At 40.4% G+C, this 11726-nt stretch overlaps 1 protein-coding gene across 2 annotated transcripts in view; it reads left to right on the forward strand.

The window, feature by feature from the left end:
- EDA2R (ectodysplasin A2 receptor) overlaps positions 1 to 11410 on the forward strand; it is a 38419-nt gene extending 27009 nt beyond the window's left edge. The window contains exons 3-6 of one of the 2 annotated variants that reach the window (XM_036271363.1): positions 5115 to 5293; positions 5848 to 5933; positions 7519 to 7683; positions 11034 to 11410. In XM_036271363.1, the coding sequence (XP_036127256.1) occupies positions 5115 to 5293; positions 5848 to 5933; positions 7519 to 7683; positions 11034 to 11410 (807 nt within the window). Of the gene's footprint in view, positions 1 to 5114; positions 5294 to 5847; positions 5934 to 7518; positions 7684 to 11027 lie in introns of both variants that reach the window. The other variant, XM_036271362.1, reaches the window with a different exon arrangement.
- The last annotated feature ends 316 nt before the right edge of the window (positions 11411 to 11726 follow it).

Raw genomic sequence — 11726 nt, forward strand, 5'->3', positions numbered from 1 at the left:
GTGTGAGGTAAGTTCTCAATGAGTCAGCAGGGTAGGGTGATTGATGTTGACCAGATTCATACATATTCAAACTCAGTGCCAGTGATGGGTTTGAAGCCACACCACAAAAATTTCAGGGTACACCAAGGCCTGCTACCTTCCACCAGATGACTGTGGACCTTTGTGGTGGGCTAGGATCTCAGGGAGTTTTCAGGGTGAGGCTAGCAATGTTCATCAGGCCTAAACAGACCAATTATTTGTGTGAAGGGGTGGATCTACAAAGGTCGGAACCATGAGGGGAAAATAGCCCTCATTTTAGAGCCACACAATTCAGTCTGTCTTGGATTCTGCCTGGACCTCCTTGACAACCCAAGCTTGGCAGGACAGGGATGCTGGAGTCAGGAGAGTAGGGCTAGTGAATCTCCCATGGGGGCACTGTTCCAGTAAGGCTTGCAGGAAGGGGAAGCAAGTGGCATCCACCCAAGTACCACACAACTCAGTCTCTGTCATCCACTGAGTCCTCCCAGACCTCTACATCTTGGAGTCAGGCAGCTGACTGTAAGGTCGGCTGACAGGGAGTCTGGGACTATTGCATTCCCCCAGGCTGGACCCTAGTGTCTGTCCCTTCAGCTCTCTCCCCAGAGCCACACCACTCAGTCTTTTCTCACAGAAATCTATTCTACTCCAAGCTGCCCTCTTTCTACTGAAGCCCAAGGTGAGTGCGTGTGAATGAGATTTTGTGCTGTGGCACTTAAAGAGGACTCCTGGGTTTCTACAGACTCCTATCTCCCGGGCTGACAGAATCATTGCTGATTTTCACAGTCAGATCTTATGTGGGCTCCTCTTCCTTACTCTGGTGTCTAGGCTGGGGAGCCTGGTGTGGGGCTAAGACCAAGGGAACCTTTGAAGCTGAGATATCTCTCTGGAATCTCAACTGTTCCCTGTGGGTGTGGGGTCAACCCTTTTCATTAACCCACCATTCCTACATGTCTTGATGTGGCTTCTTCTGTAAATCTTTGGTTATGAGACTTTAGTCCAGCTAGTCTTCAGTTGGTTGCTCAGGTGGATTTCTCTTTTCCTTTTTCTTTTTAATGTAGAGAGAGATCAAGGCATCATTGTGAGAGAGGAACATTGATTGGTTGTCTTTCATACATGCCTGAACTGGGGATCAAACCTGCAACCCAGGTATATGCCTTGACTGGGAATTGAACCGGCAACCTTTCAGTGTATATGATGATGCTCAACCAACTGAACCACTCTGGCTAGGCTTAGGTAAACTTTTTTATATTTTAGTTGTAATTCTAGTTTGGTCTTGGGAGAAGTTGAATGTAACTTCCACCTATTCTTCAGCCATCTTGAATTTCCTACAAAATCCATTTAAAATATCACACTGATCTTTTGATAAAAATTATCTCACTCCCATAAGAACAATCTCTTACTAATGTTTCTGTTATGTACATGGCCATTACCTATAAAGCTCTCTGAACTTCTCCAAGGGAGAAAAATATGTCTTTCTATCTGTCAAACTGCTGTTATCAAACTCAGAATGTGGCCCATGATTAAATGTACATTTGTCTAAGCACCTTTCTGGTACTATTTTTTTTTTTCCTGGACCACTAGAAAACTCAGAGAAAATGAATTAATTGCACTATTGTGCTCCTGCAAAAGCTTTATATATAAACAGCTTATACTTATTTAGCAGTCTGTACCATATACAGAGCTTTCATTTGCATTATCTCATTTGGCTCTCAATCCCACCAAGAAGGTATTATCAGCCTCATAGGTTTTCTATGAGGAAACCAAGATTCAAAGACAGAATAAGTGATTTGCTCAAAGTCAGAATGGTTCAGTAAAAATAAACATGAACCAGATACACATGGATTTGAGTCCCAGCTTTCCTGTGGGCTAATTAGTTCATCACTGACTCAATTAAGATGTACTAATTTAAAAGTAACATAAAACTGAACAGCTTGAGCCATAGCACATTTATTTATGTAATGAAATCTGGAGGCAGAGAGCTTTGTGGTTGGTTTGATACATCAACAACTTTGTGAAGGACCCAGACTCTTTTTATCCTTCACCTTGGGCACCTTACTGTTTTGTCCTCATGCTTTTGGACTCTTGGTTGCCACAACTCAAAGCATCACACGTTTTTTTTCTTTAATTTAACTTTGTCCCATAGGAAAATATCTGCTTTAAATTGCTACATATAGACCATTTAGATTTGAGGCAATCATTGATATGTTAGAGTTATTCCTGCTGTTTTATTAGTATTTATTATTGTTTTCTGTTTCATGTTCCTCCATTTGTCTTTTCTTGACTTCCTGCAGTATACATGAACATTTTCTTAGAACACCATCTTGATTCATTTCTAGTGTATTTGTATAGTTTTCTTTTTTTAAGGGGTAATTAATATTCCTTTTTTACTATATCATGTATTTTATTTATTTTTTTGTATTTTTACATTTTTATTGAATTTATTGGGGTGACATTGGTTAACAAAATTTCATAGGTTTCAGGTGTACAGTTCTATAACACATCATCTGCATATTGTGCTGTGTGTTCATCACCCAAAGTCAAGTCATCTTCCATTACCAATTATCCACCCTTCACTCTCTTCTACCTGTCCCCATTGCTCTTTCCATTGTCTGGGTCTATGCAGGGTTTTTTGTTTTTGTTTTGGGGGGTTGTTTGTTTCTTTGGGTTTTTTGTTTGTTTGTTTGTTTGTTTGTTTGTTTTTGCTTAATCCCTTCATCTTTTTAACCCAGCCCTGCAACTTTCCTCCCCTCTGACAGCTGTCAGTCTGTTCTCTGTATCTACGAGTCTGTTTCTGTTTTGTTTCTTTGTTTATTTTGGTCATTAGATTCCACATATCAGTGAAATCATATGGTATTTGTCTTTCTGTGACTGGCTTCTTTTACTTAGCATAATAGTCTTTTTAAAAACTTTATTTCTTAAAGACTATAGTAGTATATTTATTGAGGTGTTTTTCCAAATTATTTTTGCAAAGACTGCCATATGTAGTCACTGAAGTCTTCATTCCTTTAGATTATGTTCAGCTAATATTTTGACATACATTTCTTTGAGTGCCAAGAGTTAAAAAATCAAACAACATCAACAACTTAGACACACACACATACACACTTCTCCCAGTCTTTGCAGATTGGCTCTTTGCTGAAGCACACCTTCAACACAGCCAAACTTGCACTTTCCCTATGGATCAGGCCAATGTGTGAGCTTTGGGTCTTCTCTGGTCTTTTCTAAGCATGTCTTCCCTAGGCATGCATGTGCCTTTATAAATCATCCCATATATATGGGTAGTTTCTTAATGTCTTAATTTCCTAAAGAATTTCCCCCAGTTTTAGCTCCCAAGATTAGGTAGTCTATTGTGTGTGCTCACCCATTATTTGTTGCCCTAAGTATCTGTGGTTTCCTAGTTTGCTTTGTGACATTTTTATAAAAACAAATATCCAGCCCCTTTTCAGTCTGCATTCTGAATTTAGTGAAATAGAGGTGATGACCATGTGTCAGTCCTTCATGGAGTCCCCAGACACATTAGAGCAAACATACACAATGGTTTGTGAATAAGTTTTGCAGATCTCACTTGGAAACTAGGGTAAGGATCTCACACTAGGAACATGGGCTGATGACACTTAAAGACTGCTTCTACTTTAGGACTGGTATTGCTCTGGGGAGAGGGCTGTGGTAAGGCAAGTAAAAAAGGCACAGAACTTTCTCCTATCATTTACAAGTTGTCTTCTTCTTGTTTCAGCATTTGCTTCATTGTGTAAACCTTTGACTGTTTCCAAGATTTATGACAACATTGATACTGACAGATTCTTCTTACTTTGCTATGTTTCTGTGAGGGAAGGAAAGCTTGGATCTTCTGCCTCTTCCACTGTCCTGACATCCTCTGTCATTTTTAATATATCAATTTCAACATCTCCCTGGGTATCTCTATACATCATACAATCAAAGTATAAATAAAATTAAGTATATTTTAAGTATAAACCAGTATTCGGGGAGCAGGCCTGGGAGAGGCAAACATCATTTTAATCTATTGGCTAGAAATTAGGTACATGGCCTCACCTAACTGCAGTGGGATTAAAGAAGGTTGGCTCTGATATTCCCTGGAGGAAAGGAGAGTGATTTTGGTGAACAAGCCAGTTTCTGCCACAACTACCAAATGGTTATATCCATTGATAACTAGAATTGTGTCTTTGAAAAAGAGCTATGATGTATGAGGCTGGAGCCTTGTTCCTAGGTTAAAATGTCATAGCTAGAAGAATATTTATAGACCATCTATTTCAATCTCCTATGACTCCCCAAAATTGAGAGGGTCTGGCCAGAGTCACACTGACTCAATACCAGACCTCAGCCAAGAACCAGCTGGAATACTCATCTCTCCTCTATACCATTAGCATTCATACATTTTTTTACCATTGCCAAGAGTAAGAAATAAAATTTTATCACAACCCAACACATACTTACATGTTTTATCTGTAAAATTTTACAAAGCAATACTGAGGTTGATAGTGAATGCAACTATTTGTCAAATCTCTCCAGCCCTCCCACTTTTTAGAACATTGCAGAATTGCACTTTCTTTTACTTTCATAGTTACTAAAGATCACATGATATGGGTGGTCGAGGATATGTGAGCAAAGTGAAATGGGAAGAGCCAGTGCACAGTTCTCAATGTTCTCTTTTCCCTGATGCTCCAATCATGGCAGCACAAAGATGAAGCCTCTGTCATCCTGGGTAACCCAATGAGGACAATGTAAAGCATAGGCCCTAGGAAACCAGAGGTAGGCAAATGGTGTGAGTGAGAAAGAAACTTGTTTTAAGACACTGAGATTTGGAGTATGTTTTTTGCCATAGTATAATTTAGCCTATGCTGACTGATATAAGTACCTAGCTTTAGTGTAAGCTATGCACTGTGGCATTTGATATCATTATTTTATTTAGCCTTATTTAAATTTTCAGTGCTGGTTGCAGCCTAGTAAATTGATTTCATGACTTGGTAATGGGTTGCAACTTGCAGTTTGTAAACTCTATACAATGCCCAGTTGTCCCATAGCTGATCCTCTATCCAAGATCCTGTACAGCAATGTTAGTGACTCCCATTTCTCTGCAGGATTGTGGTTATGGAGAGGGTGGAGATGCATACTGCACAGCCTGCCCTCCCCGCAGATACAAAAGCAGCTGGGGCCATCATAGATGTCAGATTTGCATTACCTGTGCTGTTATCAATCGTGTCCAGAAGGCCAACTGCACAGCTACCTCTAATGCTGTCTGTGGAGACTGTCTTCCCAGGTGAGTTTGCTGTATGAGACGAAGCTATTCTAGGACTTCTCTAGCCCTTGGAGGTCTCTCTTAACCTCGTTTCTCAGAACCTAGTTCAAGTATTCTTACTGTTCATATCATGATGAGTTTAAGCTCCCACTAAGGAGAAGCATTGTCTTGTCATGAGTCCCTTATACAGTGCCTAGCACATGGTCAACCACAGATTAATATTTAACAGCTTTATTATCATGCTGGCATGCTTAGCTCAGGGCCAAGATTCAAGGCAAATATCACTGTAGACATAAAACAAATTAGAAAGCAGTTGGTGTCAAAGCAGTGCTTCCCTCTCTTGTGATACTAGTTCCCCTTTTGGCTATAGAGTGTGGTGACTGGGGGAAGAAGTGAAGTATCTGGGACGCTGAGTCAGAATCAGACATAGAGATAGAAAACTCATGAGGGGTGTTGGTGGGTACTGGCTTCCAGGAGGGCAAGGCTCCTGAAAGCTACCTATGGTCTCAGGAAGGACAAATCCAAGGGCACTGATTGTTTGATCACCTTGCAAATCCTTATTGCTTTGACCACAGGTTCTACCAAAAGACACGTATTGGAGGCCTACAGGACCAAGAGTGCATCCCATGCACGAAGCAGACCCCAACCTCTGAGGTTCAATGTTTGTATCCAGTTCTCTTCTCTTTTTTCTTTCCCAAACCATTGGGTGGCAGTAAAAACTTCTACTACCCCCTCACACCCCTTCTTGTAGGGTAGATTAGCAAAATAACCAGTTAGATTTGAATACTGGTTTCACAATGTGTTATCTGTGTAACCCTCTGCAAATAAGTCATGACAATCATTGTTTTTCATACCTTATAGGATGGCTATCTAGGTCTAATGAAATAATAGGTTTAGAAAGCAGTTTATGAATTATAACATGTGTATACTTGTGGATGATGACAACTACAATGATGATGATGATGATGATGATGATGATTATGATATGAGGTTTATAGTAGTTCCTAGTGCTTAGGACTAGTAAAGGCTGAATGAAGTGCTAGGATCTATTATATGCCTATATCACTATCCATTTATCTGTCCATTTGTCTATCATTTTCATCTATCTACCACCTATATATCTACTTATGTATTCTTTTTAAAGTGTTGGTAACTTTTTTAATCATAAAATATTTCAAATATGTAGAAATATTTAAAATGCATAAATATTTAAAAATGCTCAATAACACAACATCTATAAATCTTAACATTCTGCAATTTGCTTCAGGAATTTTTAAGAGCAAAGACTACACAGGTTTACAAGACTTTCCTTTTTCATCCTCTCTGAGTTCCATTCTCTTCCTACCTCCCCAGAGGCAACCATTATCATGAAATTGTATGTATCTTGCTGGTAGGCTATGCTAAGTAACAAACCCCCCAATTTCAGTGACTTAATACAATAAAAGTTTGTTTTTCACTATGCAAAGTCCTTCCTCCATCTTGTGGTTATACTATCTAGGTCATGAGGCTTCTAGGTTAATGGGGCATGGAAAGAGATGGAGAAAGCATACTCGCTTTCAACTATTTTAGTCTGCAAATGACACATACTACTTCTACTTAAAGTCCATTGGCCAGAAGTACTCTGATGGCCTTAGTACAAGAGTGAATGGGAAGTGCAGGGAATCATGTGAATAATTTGTGAGCACTATGACTCACTCATCTCTCTATGCATGTTTTAATACTTGTATTCTTTGGTAACATACATATATATTTATAGGAAATATGTGCTATTATTTATATTTTATAATGTTTTATATAAATGACATCAAGCTACATACTCTCGAATTTGCTTTCTGCTCTGGATTATTTATATTAATCCTACAGCTCTTTTATTTTAAGTGCTATATAATAATATTGCATCATAGGATTATATCATGATTTATTTATCCTGTACCCTACTGATGTACACTTTAATTTGTTTCCATTTTTTTGGGTTATGTAACTAGAGGTAACATAGAAAGACCATAGGATATATGCATCTTCAAATATCTGTATAAATTTATACCATATTAGCAGTATATGCCACTTTCTTGGCTTTCTTCTTTACACTTTTGCCTGATCTACAAAGGAGTAAAACCATCTTAGCAGCTTTAATTAGGAAAAACCCTAGGGAGAGAGTGTTGGCCTGAGAGGAAGTCCAGGCCCAGTGTCAGGGGGACTGTTAACTGCCCACACTGATTGACCTCCCCAAATTTCTTGTCTCATAGGTGCCTTCCAGTTGAGCTTAGTGAAGGCAGATGTCCCCACAGTGCCCCCTCAGGAGGCCACACTTGTTGTACTGGTGAGCAGTCTGCTCGTGGTGTTTACCCTGGCATTCCTGGGGCTCTTCTTCCTCTACTGCAAGCAGTTCTTCAATAGACATTGCCAACGTGGTAAGTGTAGCTGCTTCATGTATTACATAAATCAGGAACAAGGCTATAATTAGCAGAAAAGAGGAATTTTATGGGCCTGAGAACTAATAGTCCTTCCATACAGTGCCAGAATACCCCAGGGGTAGACTATCTGGGGCTGGCAATAGAAAGCACAGGACTTCAGAGTTGACTGAGGCAAACCTTGACCATTCATGAGACCTGCTTCACTAAGATACAGGGTTCATAAAGGAAAAACATTATAGGAAAACCCTTAAAATAAAATCTAGCCCAGCTAGTGTGGCTCAGCGGACTGAATGTCATCCCATGCACCAAGAGGTCACTAGTTCGATTACCAGTCAAGGCACCTGCCTGGGTTGCAAGCTCAATCTCTAGTAGTGGGCATGCAGGGGCAGCCAATCAATGTTTCTCTCTCACATTGATGTTTCTATCTCTCCTTATCCCTTCCACTCTCTCTAAAAAAATCAATAAAAATATATTTTTTTAAATATCTGCAGACCTAGGTTCTAAACCACCATATAACGTTAGACAAATCACCTAACTTCTTTGGACCACTTTCTCCCTAATCTTAAAATGACAGGTAGAGTTAGATTAGTTGTTTTTTTAAGTTCTTTTTCAATTTTTTTTTTATTTTTAATAGGTATAGATTTGGAAACATACCAGGAATGAAGGAGGGCTATCTGGATTTGAAATATGACTGTAATAAAATTGGGTGAAGTATTGGGTAACTGTTATTGGTATTGTTATAACCCAAATGTGGGTAACTGAGAGTCTGGTGTCCAGAGGAGTTGGCAAATCTAGACGTTTTTCCCCAGACAATAATGATATCTAGAAAGATCTGGCAGCCCATAGGAAATAGCCATGTGAAACTTCAGATGGAAGGTCATATTTAAATCAGGAGTAACATTGTGATCTGTTTTCAGCACAACTTCAACCATCAGCCAAGAATGGAGGACAGAGTGTCCAGATCACTAAGGGCAAAGATGGGAAGGTGGAATGGTTGCTAGCCAAGATGAGGCAGAGTGTTAAAACTCCAGCCAAGGGTACTGAGGCTCAGTACAGCTGAAGTGTCATCAAAGGAACTGAAAGCTTTGGAGAAATACCAAAATAGGAACACAAGCTACTGAATGGTGTTGATTTAGTAAAACAAAACAAAACAAAACAAAAATGTGGAGGGAGGATAAAGTTTACAGGATACTGGTGTGCTTAAGTCTCCTCCTTCACCCACTAGGTACAGGGCTCAAAGCAATACAACTTTTCCTCTCTATATTTGTATGAGAAGATCCCTCTTATATAGACCTACATTGATAAGTTTGGCTCTAGCATCTGCTAGATGATCTTTAAAAAGCTTAACAGATGTGTTTGGCTGTACCCCTGGCTTAACTGGAGATTAATCTAACATGTCATGGGGTTCAGGGACATAAGAGGAATGCTATTGTCCCTTTATAACCCTTATTAAACCCTATTTCTACCTCCACTACTCTTTGGAAATTATGGTTCAGGGTAAACCATCCTGTATTTGACTTTGGAGGTTAGTTTCTCAGATAGGAGCTGTTGTCCAGTCCTGGGCATGAGAATGAAACATGGACAATGAAATATTTGGGCCACAAGGTCAAGAGCTGCTTGTCTCCCTTTTCTTGACACAGAAAGAAGAAATGGGTAACTTTTCTATGCTTTTTCTCCGTACTCAACATAATAATGTAGTACCCTTCTGTGGAGAAATGAGGGCAGGCAGCTCCCTCATGGTCTCCATAGGGGAAAGGGGGTTAGATAGTTAGATAGTTTTCCAGTGGGGAAGATGTTTATCAGGAGTCACTGATTTACATGTATACTGTGGTTGTATAGGTGAGATTAGCATGTGAATTAGATCCAGCATAAGGTGCAATAGGGAGTTGTAGGGACTGTGGCAAACTGAAGAATTTATCTCCTTTCTGCAGGGAAATTTACTACTCATCTCCAGTTATTTGTTACCATATGGGAATATTCAATGTTTGAAGATCTCCTGGATTTTCAAGAGAAGCCAAAAATCTGGATTTGTTTATGAAATAGTTTTAAGCTCTTACAATGAGTTCTAATAAAAAATAAAACCACAACCACGATGTGGAGGTCAAGAAAACACACATAGGCTCTCAGTTTGTAATCTGATGTCGAATCAGACTTAGGCATGAAGGATGTATTACTTTTCTATCACTGACATAACAAATTACCACAAATTCAATGGCTTAAAAATGACAACCATTAACTCTCTGTTTACATAAATCAGACATTTTGCAGACTCAGCTGAACCTCTGCTTAGAGTCTCACAAAGCTGAATTCAAGGTGTAGGGAGGACTGTGTTCCTTTCTGGAAGTTCCAGAGTAGACTCCATTTTCTTGACCACTCAGGAAAATAGAAAAATTCAGTTCCTTGCATGTATAGGGCTGAGATCCCATTGATTTTTTTTCCTGTCAACTGAGGGTCATTCCCAGTTTCTAGAGGCCACCCGCATTCTCTGGCTTATGCCCCATTCCATTGTCAAAACTAGCAATGATGAATTGAGTTCTTTGATGATTCATCCTTATGATATTCTCTGATTCTTCTGCTCCCTCTTTTACTTTTAAGGACACATGTAATTACTTTGGGGTCATTTGGGTAATCTAGGGCACTCTCCCTATTTTAAGTCCCATGTTCTTAATACTATCTGCAAAGTACCTTTGCCATATAACACACACAGGCATAACACCAGAGGGTGAAGATCATGGGGTTGGGTGTCAAAATCCTGCTTCCCACAAAGGTTTGCTCTTTCTCTGGAGAAATTGACTCTTCTTTTTATTAAATATGTACTTTTTATTGTTATGTCCCCCATTTTCCTCCTGCTTTGGCCCTTCCTCTCTGCCCAGACCCTCTCTCCTCCCCATACCTTTACCACACTATTGTCTGTGTCCATGGGCTATGCATATATGTATATAAATTATTTGGTTTATCTCTTCCTGATCCCACTCTCCTCTGAGATATGCCAGTCTGTTCCATGCCTCCATGCCTCTGTACTTATTTTGTTTGTCAATTTATTTTGTTCACTAGATTCCACAAATGAGTGAGATTATGTGATATTTGTCTTTCTCAGACTGGCTTATTTCACTTAGCATAATAATCTCCCCTGCTTCACCACCAGGTAGCCTCAATATGATATCCCAACCCTAATGTGTTTCTCAACTGTGTCACCCCAGCCTGGTGCTAGGTGCTTTGGTACCCAGGAAGAGGAAGGAGAGCGCTAGCTCCCAGACCCTTTTTTATCTTGTACCCAGGACCAGGTGCCCTGCTGAAAGGAGCCCCTTCCTTTGGGTGACCCGGTGGCTTTCTACTTCGAGTTGCAGGAGGTTCGCTGCAGTTTGAGGCTGACGAGGCAGCGGAGGAGGAATCTCTCTTCCCCATGCCACCTGGCCAGGAGACCAGTCCTGAGTCCCCACTGAGTGAAAACATCTTTGAGACCCAGCCACTTAACCCCATCCTGGATGACGACAGCAGCTCAACTCGTGGCTTCCCCACCCAGGAGTCTTTTACCATGGCCTCCTGCGCCTCAGAGAGCCACTCCCAGTGGGTCCACACTCCCATCGAATGCACAGAGCTGGACCTGCAAAAGTTTTCCAGCTCTGCCCCCTATACTGGAGCTGAGACCTTGGGGGGGAACACAGCTGAAAGCTCTGGAGAGAGGCTGGAACTCAATGTGCCCTTTGAAGTTCCCAGCCCTTAACTCTACTGAGGTGAGCTGGAAAGACTACGAAGAAAGACCAGAAATCGGACACCACCCCAAAAGGAATTCTCCTCTTGAATACTGTTCAGTAGGGCTAGCAGTAGAGGAACAGCAAGCTAGGATCACTAGTGATGTTAGAGCAACAGTGATAATACTAATCTCTTGAGCCAGTCACATATCACATTTCTGGGCCTTCAAGGAACTGGCTAGGTTGATGGGACACCAGTCTCTCTATTCTGGCCTTTGCAAGGACTCTCAGGGTCCCACTATCTAATAGTTATTCAGTGATCTCCTCTCATGTAAACAAGCACCATGA

The sequence above is a fragment of the Molossus molossus genome, unplaced genomic scaffold (assembly GCF_014108415.1).
Source record: "Molossus molossus isolate mMolMol1 unplaced genomic scaffold, mMolMol1.p scaffold_m16_p_2, whole genome shotgun sequence".
Lineage (NCBI taxonomy): Eukaryota > Metazoa > Chordata > Mammalia > Chiroptera > Molossidae > Molossus > Molossus molossus.